This window comes from Squalius cephalus (genome assembly GCF_949319135.1).
Source record: "Squalius cephalus genome assembly, chromosome: 16".
NCBI classification, from domain to species: Eukaryota; Metazoa; Chordata; class Actinopteri; order Cypriniformes; family Leuciscidae; genus Squalius; species Squalius cephalus.
The window spans coordinates 27543231-27569345 of NC_137137.1; the positions used below are offsets into that span (position 1 = coordinate 27543231).

At 43.3% G+C, this 26115-nt stretch overlaps 1 protein-coding gene across 1 annotated transcript in view; it reads right to left on the reverse strand.

Annotated features, from left to right (window-relative positions):
- The window catches only part of mtor (mechanistic target of rapamycin kinase), a 398131-nt gene that overhangs the window by 342548 nt on the left and 29468 nt on the right, over positions 1-26115 (reverse strand). Inside the window, exons 11-13 of the mRNA XM_079897701.1 lie at positions 9019-9263; positions 6259-6474; positions 4161-4366 (exon numbers count right to left, since the gene is read on the reverse strand). Coding sequence (XP_079753827.1) covers positions 4161-4366; positions 6259-6474; positions 9019-9263 — 667 coding nt within the window. The remainder of the gene's footprint in view (positions 1-4160; positions 4367-6258; positions 6475-9018; positions 9264-26115) is intronic.

Genomic DNA, 26115 nt, shown 5'->3' on the forward strand with positions numbered 1-26115 from the left:
TCTCACCCTGGCCAGTGTGGGAATTATCAGGCACAGGGGAGGAAAAGCTTACAGCAGCACTCTGGGCCAGTGCATCTACCCCGAGGGGCGCGTCCACGTCCTTTAGCGAGAAGAACATAGGACAATGGTAGTTTTCGCGCGAGGCGAATAGATCTACGGTTGCCTGTCCGAATCTCATCCATAACATATCCACTACCTGCGGGTGAAGGCGCCAATCTCCGTAGACAGGAAAACCTGTCTGCTCCACACCAAAAGCTTGTAAGCTAGAGCGTGAAGTTTCGACAAGCGCACGCCGTCCTGACGGTTGATATAAGCCACTGCCGTGGTATTGTTGCAGCGTAAGAGCACATGATGTCCCTGCAGGCGAGGCAGAAAATGATTCAGAGCTTTCCATACAGTCATAAGCTCTTAATAATTTATGTGCGCTGAACGTAGTCTGCTCGGCCACAGACCGTTCACCGTTCTGCCCTCCTGGGTGGCACCCCAGCCTGTTAAGGACGCATCTGTCGTCATAACTTTCCGCATCATAACCGTCCCCAGAGGGGTTCCTTGTGCGTAAAAGTCTGCGCTCTTCCAGTGGCGCAAGGCTGCCGAGCAGACGCGCAAATTATTACAGAGCGGCAAAGATCGCGCGTCGGGCTGAAATGTAGTGACAAAACCCATTTCATGAACGCTCTCATTCTCAGGAGTCCCAGCGGCACAACCTGGATGGATGAATCCATAAGACCCTGCAGCCTGAGGCATGTGCGATATTGTACTTTCGTCCCCTCTCTGAACTGCGACAGACAGTTCATTAGAGAGAGAACGCGCTCTTGAGAGAGACGTGCTCGCATGGAGTCTGAGTTCAACTCCAAGCCCAGGAAAATGACATTCTGACTGGGTGTAAAATTGCTCTTGCTCACATTCACTCTGAACCCGAGAGATGTGATGTGCGCAAGCACACGACAGGTGTCCTGCAACACTTTCTCCTTCGATTCGGCTATAATGAGCCAATCGTCTATGTATGTCAGAATCCTCAGACCTGACATTCTCATGGGTGCTAAGCCCGCCTCCGCACACAGACAGAAACACCGGGGGCTTAGACTGAGCCCAAATGGCAGAACTGTGAATTCGTACCGTGCCCTGGTCGGCGAAACGAAGAAACTTCCTGTGTGGTGGATAAATGCTTATATGGAAGAAAGCATCTTTCAGGTCGACCGATCGTTCTGTTTTATGGCGCGGGCGAGCGAGCCATGAGTTAGCATTCTGAAATTGTATTTCCTCAAATGTTTGTTCAACACACGGAGGTCCAAGATAGGGCGGAGAGAGCCGTTCTTCTTTGGGACCAGGAAATAACGAGAATAAAATTCCTGATTCATCAGACTGGGGGGCACCACCTGAATCGCTCCCTTGTTTAGGAGGGAGGATATTTCCTCTTTCAGAATGTGTGAGGCATTCTCTTCCGTGTGTGTAGAGAGAACGCTATTGAAATGTGGGGTTTTTATTGCAAACTGCAGCCTGTAACCCTGCATTATAGTACGCATCACCCACTCGGGAGCCGAAACAGTTTGCCAAGCCCATTCGTGACTCGCGAGTGTTCCCACCCGAGCCTGTGTAAGCCCAGCTGATTTATTTGTGATGCAATGGCGCCCTCTAGTGGACGAACTAGCGGCGACATGCAGAGGTTCAGAAAGATTTTCTCTCTCTGCAGGGAGATGAATTCTCTCTGCGGAAAGAGATCCTCTCTCCGTAACGAATTCATTTGATTCGTTTGTTTTAATGTGTTTTTTTTTTTTTTTTTTTTTTTTTGTGTTTTGTGTTGGGGAAACACTTGGGCCGAAGCCTTTATTAAATTGTGTGAGGGGAACAGAGTGTGTGCGGTGTGGGGACACTGCTTTTGCACTTTTCCTCACAACTGACCCCCTGAACGTGGGGGGGGAACACGCAACGTTCATTAAACACATGGGCTGGGCAGCCTCGAGAGGAGGGGAACCGACCCATCCGCGGGAGACCCTGCGTCTTTTGGACAGGGGTTCTGGGACAGGAAGAAAGTCCGAAGGGCTCGTGGCCCGTGAATTCTGGACTCGATGCCCCCATCGGCCGAACATCAGGCAGGCCGTTTGCGTTTCGAGTCGGTGGGGGTAGGGTTAGATGGTCTTCCAGCCGCGGCGGGAGTCGATTTTCCCCAGTGCTTAGCAGGCGGTGGGTTATTCTGTCGTGGGGGGGGGTTTGTTACGGGGCCTTTCCTTGCCCTGGTGGAAATGCCGTCCCATGGCAGGTGGGTTAGGCAAACGCGCAGGGGGTGCCTGGCGTGGGACAGCCTTCCTAGGACAGCGGGGCCAAAGAGAGCCCGGCCGGGCTCCACCGACGCGCCCGCGATGCGCCGCTTCTTCCTGTCAGGAAGGCCCGACAGGTTAAGCCAGAGCGCGCGCTCTCCCACCACAGAAAGTGCCATAGAGCGCCCGCAGGCTTGGACGGCCTGCCGAGCGTTACGGAGGACGAGGTGAGGATCTCCTTCCACAAGGGTAGAGAAGGAGTTCCCTTTTCCAGCTGTTGCCCTAATTCGTCCAAAATCTCCGCCTGGTAAGCGGAGAGGAGTGAAGAAACGTTCAGGGCCCTGACAGCCAAGGCCGAGGACTTGTATGCGGCCTGGTGAACTGAGGCAGAAAAGCGGTCCATCTTGTTGGGCAAGACCGGCTTAGAGGGAGCGAGCAGCCCGCCCTGAGCGGGATTAAGGTGCCTGGCGATGGAAGGCTCGATAGTGGGGGGGGGTCACCCATACCATGAGCTGCCATATCGTTCACCTCAAGGCCCGTGAGACCGTGTTTGAAGTCGAGCGGGTCGCTCCAATTGTGCCTCATATGCTTCGCGCACGCTGGAAGGACGGGGAAGAGTTGTTTCCTCGGACCGGGAGGGGGTTCCAACACTTTCCCGTCGTAAATATCCCTCTCCTGTTCGGTGGCGCTCTGTGGAGCCGGCCACTCAATGTTGAGGCAAGCGGCCGCTCGCTCACAAACTTCCTGGAGGATGAACTGAGGCAAGGCCGCGTGGGCGCTAGCCTGGGGAACGCCAGAGAGGGGGATGGCCTCCTCGTCCTCTGAGACCCCAAGAAGGGCCGCGTCATCCTCATCGCCGGAACCGGCCGGTTCGTCAACGAGCGTGAGGATGCCCGCGAAGATGTCCTCTTCGGAAATGCAGGATTGGGCTGGTCAGCCCAAATAAGTGCGGAGGCACCCCAGGAGTCCCCCGGTAGCGCGTCGTCGTCACCGTGTCCCCCATCCGAGTCAGAAAGGCCAAGCTCGGAGCACTGGGTCGCAGCAACCTTAAGACGCCGTCGTAAAAGCTTCTTGGGCAGCATAAGGCAATGACTGCCATTTTCCAGGTTCTCCAAGGCTTCTTGAGCGTGTTTAAGGCCCAAGCAGACCACGCAGAACGGATGAAGGTCCTTAGCGGCGATGAGCGCACCACACGTGGCCGGGCAGGCCCGTGATAGGCTGTTCCCCAGAGAAGCGGCAGGTTTAGACAGCGACATACCGGAGAAGAACTCGGAAAAAATCCGTGGCGGGCAGCCGTGGAAGGAGGAGAAGGTGAAAAACGACGAGAGCGAGGGCGGCTCCGAATGCAGAACACAGCAGAAGGCTGAAAAGACAACTGTCACGTCTGGCGGAGGCTGATCAGGCGATATGTCCTCCTGAAGACACGAAAGTGAGCAGCGTAATCCAACCGAACTGTGTCAATGCAGAGATCGCGAGAAGCGAATGTCAACTGGAGAATAGCAGCGCTTGCAGCCGTTATATGCCCCTAGGCATTTCCTTACCTGGCATTGGCTGCGCGCTTCTGTCTGTCTAGCCAGACTTGGTGCAATTGGATGCTTCTGCAGAGGTCCGGTACGGATGCCCTTCCCATAGGTGGATCTCGAACACAAGATGATGAAAGAGAACCATTTGGCTGTATTTTTGTATTATCGCTAGTATTATTATTAGTTCTGACTTAAATTTTTTAATGCTGGTGCTAACACATCAGCTGTTGGTGATACCATATGTACAACTTGGTGGCACCAGCATTAACACTCTCATATGTTAATCAGGAGAACTGAATATTGAAAATATAAAAGAGTAGTATGAGTAGTATGGTAGGATGCCATTTCAAATATAGCCATGTGCTGTGAAAAAGGTAAATACCTGAATAAGCATCTTGCGCAGGAAGGGCATGACAAAGGCAGGGTTCATACTGCTAAGACGGCCGATAGTGCAGATGGCCAGTTCACGAATCTCAAACACTTCATCATTAAGTGCCACAAACAGAGCCTGGAGGTTCTCTGCTTGTGCCAGGTGGGCATCAAAGCGTTCGTCCAGGGAGGCCAGTACACAGTATCGAATATCAGGGTCTGAGAGGAAGCCACATGTACAGTGCACAGCATAAATGAGTACACCCACTCTGAACTTACAATTTAGCAATTTCCCTTCTCATAGAAGATTTCACATTAAAAATCTGGTAGATCAATTACCAAAAAAGCATGTCAATATTAAAGAGGAAAATAAGATAGAAGTTACCAAATTAAAACTTAATAAAACATGCAAGTTAAAGGAAATTTTTTGATAAACGTGAGTATGTTGAAGTAAAAATTAAAGTAGGAGTCCTTTCTTTGTTACACATCTGTTACTGTATCATTCTTAGATTCATGCTGACAACAAAGAAACCACATTGAAGAGAATGAGGAGATTTATTTCTTTATACAAAATAGGAGAACGGTCAAATAGTATTAAAAAAATCATTGCTGCACAATGGTGAGCATACAATAAAAAAAAATGGGAAGGTACTTGAAACAAGGTCCCTGAAATAATTAGACCTTCACTTGTGATTTTTAGCTAAGAAAAGAGCAGAAAAATGCCAAGCAAGTGTCTAAGAGCTGGCGAAAGCTACGAGAAGAGTATCGACTATTTCATCTCACACAGTAAGATGCAACAGCAGTGAAATACATGGTTGTTGTCAAAAAAAAGAAGAAAGTACCTTAAGTACTCTCTCTTCAAGTCAAGCATTTTGGATCTAACAGCATCCAAAATGTATGTCGTTGTAAGGGGGAGGAGTACAGTGAGAAGTAGCTGGTCCTCACAGTGAATATGGCAGTTTAAATGGAAGTTTGTAGTTTAAATAAACTATACAAATTATATATTTCAACAGGACATCTTGCTTTATTAATATTTATTGTGAATTTCTTAACCAAATTTTAACAACATAAGGGCATATCTGAGCACAGCTGATGACGCTTTGAAATGATCCTTAAGTGATCAAGAACATTCCAATGTACAAAAAATCTTTCTTTTGATTCCTACATCTTCATTTTCTTTCCTTGTATCCTTCCCTCACATCCGAAGGTGGTGGAGTTAGGAAGCGAGAAAAAAAAGCAAGGATGCACAAATAAGAAATGAGAAGCACCCATTAACTCTGTTCTCCCAAAGAATTTCACCTGACCTTTAGACTACAGAGCACCATTTTGTAGAGACAAGTTGAGCAACACTTCCCATTAAACAAGGAAGTCATCCTTGAGGAGTTAAATAGGATAGATGTGACAATTTTTTGGCCTTCCGAAAACGAATGACATTAGGAATCATTGGTTAGGTTTTATTTTTAACGCTGTTCCTGAGCAGTACAACCCAAAAGTTAGTTTGTGTGCAGCGCATTTTATGGAGTACAGCTTCCTGAACCTGAGAGAGTACAACGCCGGCACTACACAAGTCGTGCTTGCAAGGTTGCTTCCGATCGATCTGCTTGATCATTCACATTTTCAGAATCTGACTCAGGCTTGAACTGATATGGTAAAACCGACGACAATAACTGTTAACCGTTTACAACTGTTTAAGAAGCCATGGAAGCTGAAGCTCGTGTTATGGAAAAAGGGGCTTTGTAGAAACTTAGTACTCAATCAAAGTGTTTCAGACATACTGGGAATAGAGGTACTGCAACAATGTACAATATGTGAAAAACAATGTGTTTTTTGAATATTAAAGCATGTTAACCTATTCTAATACACCGAATAATCAAAAATGATCAACTTTTAAACTATTAACAGAACCCCAGATTCTATGCATTAAACTTTACTGGCTAAAACTCAACTTATGTATTTCTATTTATTAAGAAGAATCTCCACTATGCAACACGTTTTCATTCAATTTATGGACGTATACATTTACATTTGTATGAGTATAAACGTACTTGCACACAGAAATGTGTATACATAATCTATAAGCTAACATGCATTTAAACAGCTGTGTCTCTCACCTGGGTCAGTGATGCCAACCACCAGTAACTTGCTGAGAACATCAGCCACCACCTGCACAGCTGTTTGACTGACCACATGTCCGTGGCCGCTGATCAGGTGAATGGACGGGGTGAGCAGACGTGAGCAGGTACGTGCTGCCTCCATGCGGATCTCCTTGTGCTCGCTGTTCAGGAAGTGGTCAGCACAGTGGCGCACAAACTGGGTCAAGGAGTGACCTAAAAATGAACCAAACAGGAAAGAAAATAACATTATATTTTCAAAAGAAAATGTAAGTGATCAGTTGAGCCCAATTAGATTTAGCCCAATGAATATTAAAAGGTTAGATCAGATGTTTTATCAAGCAATTATTATTTACTTTTAGATACATATGTAAGGGAGAATGCCATGGGACAGAAAATATACTGTATAGGGTTCAGAGTTGTTCCTCTTGAACTCTGGACTATTTTTATATTTTGCTTAAAATAAGTATCTACTAAAAACAAACAAACATTGTACATAATAATCAAAATGCCCTCATCATGAGCAGAAAAAAGTTTTTGTTGTCTTTCCCTGCCATCTACAAATAATTTTCCCAATTATAGCAATCATGTGTGTGTGTGTGTGTGTGTGTGTGTGTGTGTGTTTTTTTAAGGCTCTTACATGCTGATTAATAATGCTAAATCTAGATGAAAAAACGTCGTCACAAACCTGGTTTGAACGGTCAGAGTTATATATGCCAGATAAAATAACTATATTTGCAGCATTGTTGTTTTCTGCAGTGTTTTAGCAAAAGTATCTATCTATTTTACTGATCACTGTGTTTCTAATACTGTTGTTAAAATAACCACGTCATCTGCAGCTCTTCGTGGTGCGTTAGTGTCTTTAGCAAGGAAAAACAACGTGCATGGAACGGAAAGAGCTTGAATGAAGCGATTTTACCTCTGGATAAAATTATTAGAGCATATAGCGCCGAAAGTTCATTACCATAAAGGACCCTGAACACTTGTGGTTTGAACCACTCCGTTGTTTTGACGTGCTGCTCACTTTAACTGGAAACGGTAAAATGGTACAACAGTTGTCATTATGTCTCGCGGTCTGGTTGGAACCAAGCCAGGGTCCGGACTAGGATCGCGGTCTGCCATTTGAATATTCCTAATTTAGGGAATAATAGTGTCTATGTCTAGATTTTTTTTTTTTTTTTTTTTTAACTATTGATTTTGCAGTAAACAATTTGTATATACTTTATAGCAATAACTGTTCTATCCAGACCATCAAATTATCATTTGATGATAATTTTTTCAGGTTGCTCCTTTGCGCTTAAATAATTGTATACTGTTCTGAAGAATTGAATACAGTATTATATACTGTTTTAGGCATGCCTTATGATGGAATACTAGTTATTGTAACCTCATCTATATCTTGCTGCCTATCAAAATAATCTTTGTTTAACATTGGTGTATATCTCCTCCTTGTAACATCCATTGTACGCTTGTTATATTAATCAGACTATAAAGGGACACAAAACTGCCAGCCCATTCTGATCACGCAAATGAGTCAACTTCTAAACAAAGGAACTTCTCCCGGTTGAAAATTACACCTTTCTCGGTCAAGCCAAATTCGAAAGGTGTGACCTCCACAGAAGTTAAAGGGCACTGTTTTAGTGCTCTCCCTCTTCAGTCTTCTTCTGGTTGCTGTTCGTGTGAAAAGAGTGGTGACATCTGGTCTGAATAAATTAGGTCAACCCAACCAGAACCGAGACCTATGACCAGTTTCGTCTCAATACTGGCATGATGAATCCGATCTTCAAGAAAAAGGAACTGGATGAAATATTTGAATGCAATGATCCACAATCTGATTTCTGACGTGTGATGCAGCCTGAATCATAATCACACCGTGTTTGTTCTTTGGCCAGATGACAACTGGCCCCCAGACTGAGTCTGGTTCTCTCAAGGTTTTTTTCCCCATTCTGTCACCTAATTGAATTTGGGTTCCTTGCCACTGTCCCCTCTGGCTTGCATAGTTGGGGTCATAATATTCAACAATATTATTGATTTGACTGAACCAACACTATTGGAAGAGAACTGAACTGAGCTGGATGATGACATCACTATTTTCTGCAGAACAACTTTATAGTTGAAATGAACTAATTTAATAATTAATGATCTTTACACTGGAACTGAATCAACACTGAACTGACTTCAGCTGAACAAAGACACTATTTTCTTTTAGAGCTGCTGTTATCACTGTAAAGCTGCTTTGCAACAATCTGTATTGTATAAAGCGCTAAATAAAAAGGTGACTTGACTTGACTACAATAGGTGATAGTCCAGGTTACTAGAAACTTCCAGGCTGGTGTGTTGGGAAAAGGTTGTAGTAAAACTTTGCAGGACATTGGCCAGCAGAAAGAGTCAAGTCAAGTCAAGTCAAGTATATTTGTATAGCGCTTTTCACAAAACAGATTGTATCAAAGCAGCTTCACAGTATTAAATCAAAATAACAAAACAAGGTTTGTTTCTAGTGGAAAAAAACGTCCACGTTTGGTAAGGCTGATCAATAGTATTATTGATTGATTCAATTCAATTAAATATCCCCAACTGAGCAAGCCAAAGGCAAAGAGGATTGGACATTTCTGCCCTTGACCAATAGGTGCCTTTTAAGACACTATTCATGAAAGTACATAATTAAAAGTAGATCTTTGCAAAAAAAAATTTCATAATTTATGAATAAACTGAAAATAAAATGGCATTTTAACCTAAAGTGTCATCTAAAGTATCCTGTACCTTCAAATTCAAAGCTGCCGAGAGTACGTAGTGCCAGGGTGATGCTGCCCACATCGCTAGCCTCAGGGATGTTGGTCAGGCTGGGTGATGCCAACTGGTATGCCAGGCCCTTGGGCATACCTGGGTGACGCAGAGGCTTATGCATGAGCACAAGTGAAAGCATCTTTAGCAGACCGTCCTGAATGTCCTTCTTCAGCTGTGGGATCTGCCTGCTCAGGTCGTAAAGCACTGCGGTGAGAGCAGGACTAAAGAGAAGAGAGGGAGAGAATCAGACAGATGACACAGGAAATGATGTCTGAATCTTCTGGCATGTAGAATAGAGGTCTGCACAGGTTTTAAACTGAAGCCCGAACCCGTTTGATCCGACCCAAACCTGAACGGTAGTGTTAAAGTTTAAGACCGAACCCGAAATCTCGCTGTAGAGATGTAAGCCAAGACAACTTTGTAAGACCTACACTACACGCAACCGCTGAGCTTTTATTGGTTGAAACGACAAGATCATATTGTACAAGGTTTAAAGGAGAACTCCGGTCAATTTTAACATTGAGCTTATTTTTTTGTACATTTGGAGTGCTGTCAATACAGAGAACAACGACAAAAATCGGTGTTGCCTACACCGAGTTATTCTATTTTTAAAATTTGCACCCTGTTGAGTTCAATGGGGCAAGTTTTAAACCTGCTTTTAGCCTCTTAACATCCTTGATGTGTCATCACAAGTGCACAGAAAATGTGAGTGATTCCTTCAGAATGAAAACACGAGTGAATCTGACTGCAGTAGATGTGAAAGATATGTATAAAAATGATGTTATTTAAGCCAGCGCAAATACCTGTTTAGTCCAAAGTAGTCGATTGCCGAGTTCACGCGCATAGGTTTAGTTACCTATGATCACGCGCGTGAACTCGGCAATCGACTACTTTGGACTTCAACCGAAAACAGGATGTAAACACAGGTATTTGCGCTGGCTTAAATAACATAATTTTTATACATATCTTTCACATCTACTGCAGTCAGATTCACTCGTGTTCACTCTGAAGGAATCACTCACATTTTCTGTGCACTTGTAATGACACATCAAGGATGTTAAGAGGCTAAAAGCAGGTTTAAAACTTGCCCCATTGAAGTCAACAGGGTGCAAATTTTAAAAATAGAATAACTCGGTGTAGGCAACACCGATTTTTGTCGTTGTTCTCTGTATTGACAGCACTCCAAATGTACAAAAAAATGAGCTCAATGTTAAAATTGACCGGAGTTCTCCTTTAAAACATAATAGACACATCAAGTGGTAGAAAATGTGAATGATTCAGAGAGACGCACAGAGACGGCAACACATCTATTTTACTACCTATCGCGTTTTCTTTCATGCATATAGTTTGCACTCATTTATTTATCATATCGTACAATGTTTTAAACATTTAAATACACATATCAAATAGTAGAAAATGTGTATGATGTAGTTTTAGTTGATAGCAGCCTTTTGACAAAGCTGATTTCTGAGAGACGCGAGAGAAACAAAGCTATTTGATTTACAAAAGCACATGCTCATTTCATTCATAGAGTTTTCACTCATTTGTGTATCATAATATAATCTATCATATCATCTCTCAAGGTTTAAAACATTTAAATATACATATCAAATAGTAGAAAATGTTTATAATGCAGTATTTTATTGATAGTAGGCCTACTCTTGACAAAGCTCTGATTTCTGAGAGACACAGAGACGGTAACGCAGCTTTTTTTTAATTTGCACTGTGCTTAGTTTACACTCATTCACTTCACACACACATTATTGCGTAGTAATTCTGGAGATTTATGTATAATTTTGTGCTATCCCCTGGCTCACCTGTTATCCAAATATTTTTCCTTTTAGGCCTATTCAGTAGTATTCGTTGTAGTGCAGCTTTCCCTGCATCATTTGGCACTGTAATACGTTTTCCCTCAGTAATTGTTTGCCTTATCGCACTCATAGTTAAGGTTTGAGTGCCGTCTGCTGTGTTGTGACTGTATATAGACCTCCAGGGCCCTATGCTGATTTCCTAAAAGAGTTTGCAGACTTTCTCTCAGATCTATTGGTCAATGTCGATAAAGCATTAATTGTTGGAGATTTTAACATACACGTAGATAACACAAATGATCCTTTGGGGTCAAGAAAAACGTCACTGGTCCCACTCATCGTCTTAATCATACACTAGATCCCATGGAACCAATCCAACCGATATAGATATTATACTGCAAAGTGATGATGTCACTGATCATTACATGGTAACTTGCAAACTACGTACTGCTGAAATTTGTCATGTTGCGCCATGTTATCGACCAGGCTGAACAATCCTTCCAACCACTATAGATAGATTCTCAAATAGCTTACCTGAACTATCTCAGCTGCTCAGTGAACCCAAACAAACAGATGAACTAGAGGAAATTACTAGCACTATGAGCACCATTTTCTCTAGTACATTAGACATTGTTGCACCAATTAGATTAAAAAAGGTTAGAGGGAAAACTAAAGCACCATGGTACAACAGTGCTACACATGTTATCAAGAGAGAAACTTGTAATTTAGAGCATAAATGGAAACAAACTAATTTAGAGGTCTTTAGAATCGCGTGGAAAGATAGTACGTCACATTATAAAAAGGCCCTAAAAGCAGCCAGGGTTGAGCATCTCCGCAAACTAATAGAAAATAACCAAAATAATCCAAGGTTTTTATTTAACACCGTGGCTAGACTAAAAAATAAACAGACATCACCTGAGCAAAATATCCCGTTACAGTGTAGTAGTAATGATTTTATAAATTTCTTCACTGAGAAAATAGAAAGCATCAGAAACACAATTGTAAATGTACAATCTTTAATGATGTCTTATGATTCAGCCTCAATTAACACCTCTCAAGAACAACTACACCGCTTTACAACTATAGGACAGGAAGAGCTAAATAAACGTATCATTGCATCTAAACCAACAACATGTTTATTAGATCCAATACCCACTAAACTACTGAAAGAAGTGTTCTCTTACGAGAGGTTCTCTCGTATTGCGTAAGGAACTTACGCTACGGAAAAGTCATCTTTTCTCGAGATACTGAAGCCAAAAAATTATCCTTAATTTTTCATAATTTGTCAACGCAGTGCAGCAGGCGGCACAGCAGAGCTAGAGCGGGCAATACTGCGTGCTCATTGGCTGCCGCGCGGCAACTGCTTAAGCCTACCAGTGAGCCCCGCGTGACGTCACGCCCTCGCGCGTCACAGCCCGCCAGAAGGGGCGGCGTCAGAGCGTATAAAAACAGGGCTCGGAGGCTTAATTCTCTGATTTCTGTCTCTTCAGCGAAGCTCTTCGCATCGCTGCACTCTGAGAGAAGCCGTCGCCGTCGAAACCAGCAACGAGCCAGCCTAGGACAGCCTGAGGAAGCCGGTCGAATCTTCGCCGCCTTCAGCCTGCCGTGCCAGCTCAGCTATCCGGCGATATATCCTTTCTCGCTTGCTTTGTGTGTGTTTTTCTTGCAGCACTCACTAAAAGAGCAAGGCGTTTGTTTCAAAATGCCTCGAGTTTCATGCGGTTCATGCCGCTCTCCGCTCAGCGACAGAGACCGCCACGTGGTCTGCGCTCTCTGCCTGGGACGTGACCATGCAGCCGTTGCCTTGTCTTCGGGCGGCTGCGAACTCTGCGAGGAACTGCCGATGTCGACCCTGCGGGCTCGACCCGCCTTTTTCAATGCAGAACCCGCTCCAACTGTCTCCGGGCCGCGTAAGAAGAAACGCCGCTCGCAGAGACCACCGGAGCCGGAGATTCGAGCCAGGCCCTCGCCGGAGCACCTCCCGCGAGCCTCGCTCTCTCCCTCGCCCCCGCTTCCCTACGCGCAGCCGCCGGCTACGGCCCGCGATGCCGTCGCCTCTCAGGATGAAGCGGAGGTGGACGCGCTTCTGGACAGCTGCTCTCTTCTGGCGTCAGACAGCGAAGAGTGGTCCGGTTCACTCCGCTCCGCCTCGTCTTCAAGAGAGTCTGGCAGGACCCATACCGGTGTGGACGCCGAGCTTCTCCGCCTCCTCACGACGGCAGTCGAGCGCTTAGGCCTCGAGTGGTCCCCGCCTGCGGTGCCTCCACCGAACAGGCTCGATGGATGCTTCCTGCCCAACCGCCGCCAGTCTACAGCGTCCAGACCAGCGCCTTTTCTACCCGAGCTCCACAAGGAACTCTCCAAAGCGTGGAACGCTCCGGTTTCGGCCAGGCTCCGCTCTTCAGCTTCAGCTACTCTCTCCCGAGTGGACAGAGCCGCGGAGAAGGGATCCAACAACATCCCTCCGGTCGAACAGGCGGTCGCAGCGCACCTTTGCCCCCCATCCGCGAGATGGCGCTCAAAGTCTGCCCTCCCGTCCAAGGCCTGCAGGACTACTTCGGCGTTCGTCCACCGCGCCTTCTCGGCTAACGGACAGGCCGCTTCAGCCCTGCACACGATGGCGGTCCTTCAGGCCGACCTCCTCCGCCAGCTGGACGAGAAGGGCCCCGACCAGTCCACCTTGACCGACCTGCGCAGCGCGACAGATCTCTCTCTTCGCGCTACCAAGGTAGCTGCACAAGCTATCGGTCGCTCAATGGTCTCGCTCACCGTCACAGAGCGCCACCTGTGGCTGACGCTAGCCGATATGGGAGAATCAGAGCGGTCCGTCTTCCTTAACGCCCCGCTCTCCCCCACCGGCCTCTTCGGACCAGCAGTGAGTGGCCTTGTGGACCGGTTTACGGAGGTGCAGAAGGCATCACAGGCTATGAGCCTCTTCCTGCCTCGCCGCTCGAGCTCCGCTGCAGGCCGCTCTAGCACAGAGCCTCCTGCACGCAGCTCTGCCCAGCGCTCTTCCCGCCCTCCGACCACACAGCAGCGCCAGCGCGGCCGCCCTAGGTCCCGCTCAACCAGCCAGCGCAGGCCGCCGCCCCCGCGAGGGCCTCGGCCTCGAGTCTCGCTGAAGCCCGAGCCTGCGAAGTCCTCCTAGCACTCGTCGGGAGGAAAAGACGGCCGGGTCCCGCTGCGGCCGGACCGCCGTCAAAATTCATCTGTCTTCCTCTGCCAGTCCCCTTAAAAAAGGCTACTGCAGTAGTGTTTTCAGCAGCCAACGAGCCAGTCTGTCGACTCACTCGCCTGCACTCAAACGCCGTTTTTACGGCGACCCAGATAAATCACAATATGAGCATAATATCTGGCCATTCGGCTCATGCCGACAGTGTTATGAGTGTAGTAAATATGCCCACAACCCAGTGTTCATTTCTACACACAAGCACAAATCCCCCTGTGTACCCTACAGAGCACACTCGCATAAAGCGCGCTCTTGCCGCTCGAGCAATAAGTGTAGGAAATGTGCCCGCTCACGAGTGCTCACAACCACACACTGCTCGCTCTGTCTCACACATTCAGGGTTCAGATATCGCCACCGGCCGTGTTTTAATAAAGAGTCCTGTGCCCGCTCCCCCGCGTTCACACTCTGCTGTAAACACTCACGCGCGCTCTCCCAGCGCAATTCGGCCGGTCACTGCTATCAGCGAGTCCCCGTCTCGCAGCACTGTCTCAGCGCGCAGCGCGCGCCCGCCACTGCAGATTCCTCGTCCCGCGCTATGCGACGGACGGGACTCAGAGGCCATTCGACCCCTAGCTATGAGTGCGAATGCATGGAAGGCTATTCCGGGTGTGTCGACATGGGTGCTGGACACGGTAATACAGGGCTATTCGCTACAGTTCAGTCGTCGGCCTCCGCGCTTTCTAGCCCGGACCGAAACGAAAGTGAACGCAGAAGCAGCCCATCTGCTGCATGCAGAGATAGCGAAGCTGCTGCGAAAAAAGGCGATAGAGAGAGTTCCTCCTTCTCTGACCGAGGCGGGCTTTTACAGCCGTTATTTCCTCGTGCCCAAGAAGGACGGCGGGCTCAGACCCATATTAGATCTGAGACATTTGAACAGAGCCCTCATGAGACGGCCGTTCAAAATGCTTACGACCAGGCAGATCCTCGCGCTAATTCGCCCGAGGGACTGGTTTATATCTCTCGATCTGAAAGACGCGTATTTTCAAATCCAGATTATACCCCGTCACAGGCCATTCTTGAGATTCGCCTTCGACGGCCAGGTGTATCAATATACCGTCCTGCCGTTCGGCCTGGCCCTAGCACCCCGCACATTTACGAAGTGCATGGATTCAGCTCTCGCTCCCCTGAGAAAACAGGGCATGCGAATCCTGAACTATCTGGACGATTGGCTCATTCTAGCGCAGTCAAAAGAGGAACTCATCTCTCACAAGATAGCGCTTCTCAGTCATCTGGAAAGCCTGGGTCTTTCGGTGAACTGGGACAAAAGCTCACTTATCCCCAGTCAGTCTATTTCCTTCCTAGGAATAGAACTGGACTCGGTGGCGATGACTGCCAGGCTGTCAGATCAGCGCGCGCGCTGTGTTCGACACCTCGCCGCATCCGTCCAAAAGGGCAGATACCTCCCTCTGAAACGTTTCCAAAGGCTGTTAGGCCATATGGCGTCAGCCGCAGCGGTCCTACGGCTGGGTTTACTTCGTATGCGCCCGCTACAATGCTGGCTGAAATCGAAAGTACCCCGCGGAGCGTGGGTTTCGGGCAGCGCTCGAGTCAGCGTGACTCAGGTCTGTGTCTCAGCCCTGCAGCCCTGGCTAGCGCCCGAATGGTACCGTCAGGGAGTGACAATGGGAGCCATCTCACACCGCAAAGTGGTCTCGACAGACGCGTCCAACATGGGTTGGGGAGCGCTTTACGAGGGCAGACCAATCTGCGGCCCCTGGTCGGGCCCAGAGCGGAACCTCCATATAAACTGTCTGGAGATGTTAGCGGTCGAGAAAGCTTTGAAGCATTTTCTCCCATACTTGCGGGGACACCACGTGCTAGTTCGCTCAGACAACATGTCAGTGGTGTCCTACGTGAACCGCCAGGGCGGACTCAGATCCAGAGCCCTGCGCGCTCTAACAGAACGCCTTTTGGTCTGGGCTCAGGGCTCGCTGCGCTCGCTGAGAGCCGCGCACGTGCCCGGGCACCTGAACGACGGCCCGGACAAACTGTCCAGGGACAATGTTCCCCCAGGGGAATGGGCGTTACACAGCCAGACGATACAGACGTTGTGGCTCCGCTTCGGCGAAGCGAAATTGGACCTTTTTGCCACAAGCGAGAACGCTCAGTGCAAAAGGTTCTTTTCGAAGAGCGAGGACGCGCTGGCCCAGGCTTGGCCCAGTGTCCCGTTGTACGCTTTCCCCCCGATCTCAATGCTGCCTCAGGTATTAGCGAAGATCAGGGAAACGCGCTGCGCAGTGCTCCTCATAGCCCCGCACTGGGAGAACCAACCCTGGTTCCCAGAGCTGGTGAACATGTCAGACACAGCCCCGTGGCCGATTCCGGTGAGGAGAGACCTTCTCTCTCAAGCCCGAGGGTCAATTCTGCATCCCCATCCAGAGCACTGGTCTCTGCATGCGTGGGTAATCAACGAATATTCGTTGATCTGCCAGAAGGGGTAGTTAACACGATCTCGCAGTCCAGAGCCCCCTCGACGAGGCGGCTCTATGCGTCTAAATGGTCAGTGTTTAATAAATGGTGTACAGGGAAGAGTTTAAACTCTCAGTCCTGTGAGGTTCCACAGGTTCTGAACTTCCTCCAAGAGCTCTTGGACGCGGGCAGGTCCCCCTCCACGCTCAAGGTATATGTTGCGGCGATTGCTGCGTTCGCCGACTCGGCGCGCGGCCGCGCACTTGGAAGAAACGAACTCGTTACCCGTTTCCCGCGAGGCGCCAGGAGGCTGAACCCTCCGCGGCCACCTTCGGTTCCGATATGGGATCTGTCTTTGGTCCTGGAGGCCCTTAAAGCTTTTCCCTTCGAGCCGCTAGACTCTGTGGGTCTCAAATACCTCACTTTCAAAACCGTTTTTCTGCTGGCCCTCGCCTCAGTAAAACGCGTGGGTGACTTACATGCGCTATCAGTTAGCGCGTCGTGTCTCGAGTTTGGACCTAACGACTCGTTAGTCATTCTCAAACCCAGACATGGCTATGTCCCTAAAGTGTTGGGTACTCCTTTCAGAGCACAGGTTATCTCCCTCTCAGCCCTGCCGCCGGCAGCCAGCGAGGTCGACAATAGCCTCCTTTGCCCTGTCAGGGCGTTAAGGCTTTATATTACACGCTCTGCAGCCTTCAGGCTCTCAGAGCAGCTCTTTGTTTCGTTTGGTGGGCGCACCAAGGGTCTCGCCGCCTCGAAACAGACGTTATCCAGATGGATAGTGGATGCTATCGCGACAGCATACGCGTCCAAAGACCTGCAGTGCCCTCTGGGCATACGGGCTCATTCCACCAGAGGCGTTGCCTCATCATGGGCATGGTCCAGTGGGATTTCCATTTATGACATTTGTACGGCAGCAGGCTGGGCCTCCCCGTCTACATTTGTTAGGTTTTATAACCTGGAAGTTCCCGCCCTGCAGGCTAAACTTCTTGCAGTCTAAAACGCAGTATTGCCCGCTCTAGCTCTGCTGTGCCGCCTGCTGCACTGCGTTGACAAATTATGAAAAATTAAGGATAATTTTTTGGCTTCAGTATCTCGAGAAAAGATGACTTTTCCGTAGCGTAAGTTCCTTACGCAATACGAGAGAACCTCTCTAGAGAGAACCGAGGTTACGTGAGTAACCAAGTATCGTTACCTGTAGTGGAAGAGCCTCTTCTCAATATTATTAACTCATCTTTATCTTTAGGTCATGTTCCAAGAATATTCAAGTTGGCAGTTATAAAACCTCCCATTAAGAAACCACAATTAGATCATAATAACCTAGCAAATTACAGACCCATTTCAAATCTTCCATTTATGTCTAAAATACTAGAAAAAGTTGTGTCCGCTCAATTGTGCTCTTTCTTGCAAGAAAATGATATCTATGAAAAATTTCAGTCAGGATTCAGGCCGCATCATAGCACAGACACTGCACTCATTAAAATTACAAATGATTTACTTCTAGCTTCTGACCAAGGCTGTATCTCAATACTAGTTTTACTCAATCTTAGTGCTGCGTTTGACACTATAGATCACAAAATACTCTTAAATCGACTACAAAACTACACTGGTGTTCATGGACAGGCATTAAGCTGGTTTAGATCGTACTTATCAGACCGCTACCATTTTGTCTGTTTAACCCCCTGAGGTCGGCTATCGCGCCGGCGCGATAGGCTCGTTTTTTTCCGTATGAGTGCAAAAAAATAATAAAATAAAAATATTAATTTTTATCTTATATGCTTGTGTTATACATCAATCTATCCTGTTAAGTGTGTATTATTTTTGTGTACACTCACAATAAAAACAAAGTGTTGTGCTTTTCGCCAAATAAAGAAAAATAAACACGAAGCGAGTTCTGCCTTCTCTCTGTCCGTGTAGCCCATTCTGAAACGCGTCCGAAAATGAATCATAACTCAGCGAATACTTCTCACACAGGCACGTGAGATATGTCTTTATGAAGCTTGAAATCTCCTCTTTTAAATGAAGTAATTTATATAAAAAACAAATGTTTTCAACTCATGTAATCCGTTTGAAAGCAAGGAGAGGTACCGTTTTTCCTTCTGCCTCATTATCTCTATAATCAGCTGCGGCCGCCCCGCCCCCGGCGCGATTCACATGTAAATAGTTAGATGATCTAGTATGCAGCGCACCCGCCCCCCGATCAATGCCATAAAAAGTTTCTTCATCAGACTTACTGATAGTTCATCGCGTTTTGAGTATGACACGCTTCTCCGGTAATAAAGACGCCCTTCAGATGAGGACGGCGAGGAAGAATGCACCTTTTCCTCAGAGGAAGATTGTAACTCAGACGACGAACGGCAGCATTTTGAAGAGCGAATTCCGCCGAGAACACAATTTCGGAGTAAGTTTTACTTAAAAGTCTTTTGTCTTTTATTTTTCGTGTTCGCATTTATGAGGAAAAAACAATATTACGTGACAGTTCTCCATTATGGACGCGAGCGCTCTAAAAAAATCACTAAAAGACTTTCAAACTTTCACAGAGACCTCAAAACAGAAAGTACAAATCCTTTCTTTAAAACGAATTTCGTTTTGTATCAATTGTATCTTACTTTTAATAATTTTTTCATTAACAAATTTCCTGGATTTAAACTGCAAATTAACATTTATATTTCTTATAATAAAAATGAAAGACCTATGTTACAGACATATGAAAGACAACATTTCGTTGATTAGTTTTGGATAGATTATACATTTTTAATGTAAAATATCTGCCACCTCAAATAAGCTTTTGTTTGCCAATATTTGCTTATGTTAAATATAATATGTTTTGTCAAAAATAAAGTTATCAAATAATCAATCAAATCCTTAACTTTGAAATATGTATGATAAAATATATACTTTAGTTTTTACAAAGAAAGATTACACTTGAATTGTTGTTGTAATTGTAACCTTTTTAATAAAAAAATATATTTACAAGGTAGATGTAAACAAACTATTAAAAGGTAAATATAAGCCTTTTCTTTAAATAACTTTTATTGTGTTTTATTATTGACAAATTTGGGGAGAGCATAAATATTCCAAAACTGAAAATACAGTATGAGAATTAACTGCACAATTACTAGACATGTTTTCCTTGGATATTATAGGCCAAATTGCAAGCACAATATGAGGAAAAATAAAAAAGAATTGAGATGCTTCCAACTGTTGCTCTTGCATTCTTGTGGCTCAGTGACTCACCTGAATGAATGGCTAATTAAGTATGCGGGCCCCATTGTCTCCTCAGGTGTGAACTACTACATATACATGACCGTTGACGCCCACTCCGCATATGGCCTTTCCAAACAGAAAGTGCTTTGCAAAATTCAAATCAATGTATTGTGTTATGTGAATGATAAGGCAGGGTGATTTTCACTTCATTTTGAAGAAAAAACACTAGGCGATGACATCTTTTAGACAAAAGTCTTATTGGCACATATTTAGAATGTGTTTTATGGCCTTATTTCAGAAACTTTAGTTTTTAGTTTTTTCAATAACCACGCATAAACATTATTCTCTCAAAAATGCAGACATGTACATTCTTGTTGCTCACATTTCATGGTAGCCCTGTTTGTGCTAAATAGTGTGTAATTTTTTTTTGCCATTAATATGTTTATAAGCAACTGAAAAAAGCAAAAATGTCAGGGCATGTCAGAACATCTCAAGGACCCCAAAAACACCTTAGACCCCAGAGGGTTAAATGGGGAAAAATCGAAGATAATGTCAGTAAACTATGGAGTGCCGCAAGGATCTGTGTTAGGCCCTCTGCTATTCTCAATATACAGATGGTGCCCAACCAGAATGAGACTTTTACCGCCGCCGTTCCCGCGGCGGCAAAATTGGGATGTGTATTTGCTGCCTTTTACCGCTGAGTGGTGCTGTAATCACAGACTTTGAAAAGTGTCAGTTTATTCTCTTTATGACGTAATCTGCCGCGGCAGTAATCTGAGCTGAGGTCACAGATAAATTCAAGATAAATATTGTGGTTAAACGAATTCAAATTCATTAAATTTAAACAAAGTAGACACACGGTAACATTGTGTGCCCAGTTTTTCTATAATTTAGAAAGGTTATGTCAATAAGTTACTTGTCATTTACTTTGTGTTATTTTAATGTGTTTGTAGATTTATTAACTGAAACATAACAGTGAAATAAATTAAAATAATTTACCGTAAAATTAAAACATTTTCAGGACTTGCAGTTACTAACCGATGTTAGTCGGTTTAAGCATTCTTTGTTATATTCAGAATTAAATAGGCTTACATGTTGTATCAATTGAATTCTTTAATAAATAATCAACCACAATGCCTATATTACTGCCGCAGCAAAAATAAACCAGTCGAATTTCAAAGTCGTTCGCGAAATGACTAGGCTATACCGGGTGCCGCAAGTGACAGGGCAAAACAGCAGCAACTGCGGCATTTTAAAAGGTAAATTTCCTATCTGTTTATTTAAAAAAAAAAAAAAACATGGCGCAAGATCTTGTAAAAAAAACAACAACCGTTTTTCATTATTTGAACAAAAATGAGACTGATTGAATATGTAAAAATCTAAACAAACAAAGCAGAGAATAAAACAAACTTTTAGGGAAAAAATATAGGCCTATTATGCTACAACAGAATTGGTTAACATTAACGAAAGCAAAATATGTAAAAATACATTTCAAACAAACTAAAACAAAACAAATTCGTGGCCGAGTGGTAGGCTATAACTTACGTTTCAATAATTCAGATGACACGGGTTCTAATCCCGAACAAACATGGGCTACTTTTTTATTATTAATGCAGAGAGATTTGATAGTTCTAAAATATTGCTACACCATATTGTTTTTTTCTCCTATAGCCTATATTAAATATTTTATATTTATAAAATAAAATTACCATTAATTTCCATTTTACATTAGGGACAATTTTTATCCAACAGAATGGCTGAATTAACATCTGCATAATAATAATAATAATAATAATAATAATAATAATAATAAATAAACAGCACAAGGTCTTGTAAAAACACTTTTTTAAATAATTTTTTCGACACAATTTCGAGACAGTAAATTGCTAATGTTAAAAAACATAAGCAAATAAAAAAAGAATATAACAAACTTTTAAAACAGAGAAAATAGTAGACCTAGGCTATTCAGACGATAGCTCTGTGGTCAATGCATTAACAATAGTCTCTCGGAGCTTCAAACGATCTGAGATCGAATCTCAGTGTAGCCGACAGTGTTTGTGTTTTTCCATTCTTGATGCTTAAATATGCATCTGTTTATTAAAGTCAATCATCTTGTTTAATTATCAATTTACAACATAAATTTGCTACATTCCAGTTGAGCCGCTGCAAAGACGACACATCTGATGAGGAAAACTGTCAGCCGATTGCACCAGAAAATTAAGATGATGAAGCTCGTCTTTAATCTGCTAAAAAGAAATTTGTGTGTGAATCATTCACGAGATTGAGATGACTGACAGTGATACCCGGCCATAGCAACGGAAGACATTTTTCAAAACAGATCGAACAAATCAGAAAAATACTTTCAATACAGTATTGCTTTCAATTAAAAAATAAACAATGAAAATGTAAAAGAAAAAGAAAATTAATTAAGTTTGAAAACCCATCGCACATTTCAAGGTATGAATAAAGTGTCGGAACAGTTTATTTATTTAAACAGGGTTGCATCGATAGAGTTTATTCCCTTTGTGATGCAAAATAAGAAACACAATCTTATTCTTGCAACATTTTAAATTTCTATTGTCAAAGAAATTGCAGCTAAATTAAAAAATTAAAACGGTACAAAACGAAAAAAGTTCAAAGCAACATAAATTAAGAACAGGCGTTTTTCTTTGTCTCTCTCGCTCTGGATATTTTTTTAGTAAGTTTGGTCTCCCTCACTGCGCGCGGCGGGTCTTTCTCGAAATTAAGCATTTCAGCGTAAAAAAACACCATACAGCTGATAATACTGTATATGTCGCTGTGTGTCATCCACACAAATCACGAAAGAAAAAACTGTAACAAATAGCTTTTGTTCCTTCAAAGATAGCCTACAACATGCCTTGCTGAATTCACCTCACAATAAAACGAGGTGGGTCGCGAATTAAAGAGCTCTGTATCTGCTAAATTGAAATTGTGTGTGGAAAACCTTTAAATACAATCAATAAAACTACAATATATAATTTAATAAGATATAGGGCCTACTGTACATAGGCTATGGACTTTTGGAGATTTTGAGATTAATCCTTAAAATAATTTTGCCTTTGCCTGCTCATCAGGCTGGCTCCGACACTCTCCATATGAAAGACGGAACATTAACACCTCTGTCCTGCACCCCCACGATAAAGCAACTATTGCCTTCTCCAAACCCCCCACAGGCTAGCTGAGTTTGCAAAACAAAACAAAGAGTTTGCCACTCGTCGTGGTTTGCCAAAACACTTCATTATAAACTTCAATATTTCATTCAAAACAATCTCAAAACGCTTTGTGACATTTTGAAAAGCCGTGGATGCATTACTGCCACTGGAACCATGAACGCAAATACTGGTTCTGATTTTATTGTTTGTCGTTTAAAAGTCATATATATATATATATATATATATATATATATATATATATTAACAGAACTGCTTTTGAAATTACGATTGGAATCATTATAGGTTACAGAAGTAAAGTCATTGTATAATAGGCTATTTGTTGCTTATTGTAAAATGGAAATGCATGGTGATTTTATTTTGTAAATAGGCTATAAGCAAAAAACTATGTTTTAGAACTAGACAAATCTCTCTGCATCAACAATAGACTATAAAATGCATTAATAGGCTAATATAAAAATATCAGTAGTCCAAGTTAGTTCGGGATTCGAAACCGTGTCATCTAAATGATCAACCACTCGACCACGATTCACTCGTTGCGACATGGCCTAACGTTCCAGTGTGTCTTCATTCAAATGAACGCGCCGCCGCGTTTGTCGAACACTAATTCAACATGCCAGAAAAAAACCTGGCTTTGGAACAATGCATAGCGCCACTCGTCGTCGTGTGCCAAAAAAATTACAATAGTTTAGTTTAATTTATTTCAGTGTTAATGTTTGAGTTAAAAAAATCCTCTACAAATTAAATTAACACAAATTCGGCTACAAGAGTCCTTTATAGGCTAAGTAAAAAGCAAAGGGCTTACAGTCTTAATATTTAGGCTACTTTGCTTAAATTCGATACATTTATTTTCAGTAGGGCCTAATAAATTTGTAGGGATGTAATTTCAGTATGCTTCACCAACGCTATGTATTCAATTAAAGTTCCAAGAGGTCTGGTATATATTTCCTTCCCAGCTGACACAAAAAAATCACAACTTGTGCTTGCTGCGAACGCAAGTTATTTAAGGTGTCTCAACTGTACACAGTCTACCATACAGTGTGAATTCGTTACAAGGTTTTATTTAATTAAATTAATGTGCAGCAATTTGTACAAATAGAGTCTATAGGCCTACTATACTGTTGTAGCCATTAAATAATCTCATTTAGTATCATATTTGTTAAAATATTATAATGTTATTTTTTTCCATCTATGTTGAATATGAAAAGTGAACAGCACGAGTAAGATATATCATTATATCGATATTATTTATCGAGAGATGGATATGGAGTGGGTCAGACATGATTTTGACCACTTCATTAAGTTTTGTTTAGTAGAAAACCTTTATTTAAAGTGAATTTCGTTTTCTATAAATTGTATCTTAATTTGAATACATTTTTCATCAACCAATTGCCTGTATTTAATAAGTAAGAGAAGCAAATATAACAGACACTAATCATGGAGGCGCCCGCGCGGTCACTTGCGTTGCACGTCAGCTGGAGCGCATCTCATCCTCCTAACTTAACGAAACTCAGCGTATGCCTCACACAGACATGATAAATACATCAAATACACAAAGCTTGAAATGTCTTCAAACGAAATAATTCAAAACGAAAAGAAAAAGGCTACTCTCTGATTATGTCTTTCTGTGCATTTCTCTCTAGGTGCGTTCACTACAAATATGGCGATCGTCAACTTCATCTTTGCAGTCGACACTGTCAGAAAACACTAGTTTATTGATAAAAATCAATGCACGCATCACCGGATTTACAAATACACATCTTGCTTGTTGCACGCACACATATTATGTCGAAAAAACGAAATATTATGTTGAAATAACATTATTATTAATAATACATATTTTAGAATATTTGATTAAATGCTAATTGTTGCGCTTGTTCAATTTAATAAAATTAAAACTTTAATTGTGATAATTAAAATAATTGAAAATTAAATATTTAGTGGCCAAGTTTTGCTAATTTAGGCTATTATATAGGCTAGTATATGCCTATTGCCTATATTAAGTAGGTCATATTAAGACAAGGCATATATTAAGTTATTTTAGCTGTTATGAGAAAAATAAATCTAACGAAATCTAAAATCTAAATCTAATAAATCTAAAAAAAAATTCTAACGCCAATTCAACATGTCAGAATAAAACTTGATTTTTGAACGATGCGTAACGCCACTCGGCCTGGTGTGCCAAAACACTACATTTTAAACTTCAATGTTTAATTCAAAACAATCTCGAAACGCGTTGTGACATTTTTTAAAGCAGTAGCCTAGCCTATACATTAAGGGCATTGAAACCAGGATCTTAACTAAAACCCGTTCCGCGTAATCTCTGAAAAATTATACCACACTACTCCATGTATTTTTTTTTTAAGGACTGCTTTTGAAATCACTATAAATTACTATGCAATTGTATCGCTCACGAGAGCTCTTCATTTATCTAATTCCTCAATAGAATAGTAAAAATATTCAGCGTCATTGCTCCTAATATCGTCTCTATTTTTAACTTTTGATTCTATTTTTTCAGTTCTAAAATTGATTCTATCTTTGGTTCTATTCTGTTGTAGCCTAATAGGCCTATTTATATATATGAAAAATATGCCTATCAGGCTTAGGGTTTTATATTTAACCCACTTACATTTTAAAATACGGCTATTGCTGCTGTTTTGCACAATGTCCCTTTGCGCCACCTGGCGGTCATTTCGGGAACGACTTTGAAATGCGGCTGGTTTATTTTCGCCGCGGTGATTTCGCCGCGGCGGCTGGCGCGGCGGTAATAGGCATTCTGGTTGGGTACCATCTGTATATGCTGCCACTTGGTAATATTATAAGAAAACATGGAATTAATTTCCACTGTTATGCTGATGACACTCAATTATATATATATATCATCACGACCAGATGAAAACACTAAATTATCTAAATTGACAGAGTGTGTTAAAGATATAAAATACTGGATGACGTGTAATTTTCTGCTATTAAATTCAGATAAAACGGAGGTATTACTTATTGGTCCAAAAAACTGCCCACAAAACCTCTTACAATACAACTTTAATTTAAAAGGATGTCCTGTTACTTTATCCACCACAGTAAAAGACCGGGGTGTTATACTAGACCGCAACTTGTCTTTCGAAAATCATATTTCATATGTTACAAGAACAGCCTTTTTCCAACTTAGAAACATAGCTAAGCTACGTAACATGTTATCTGTTTCTGATGCAGAAAATTTAGTTCA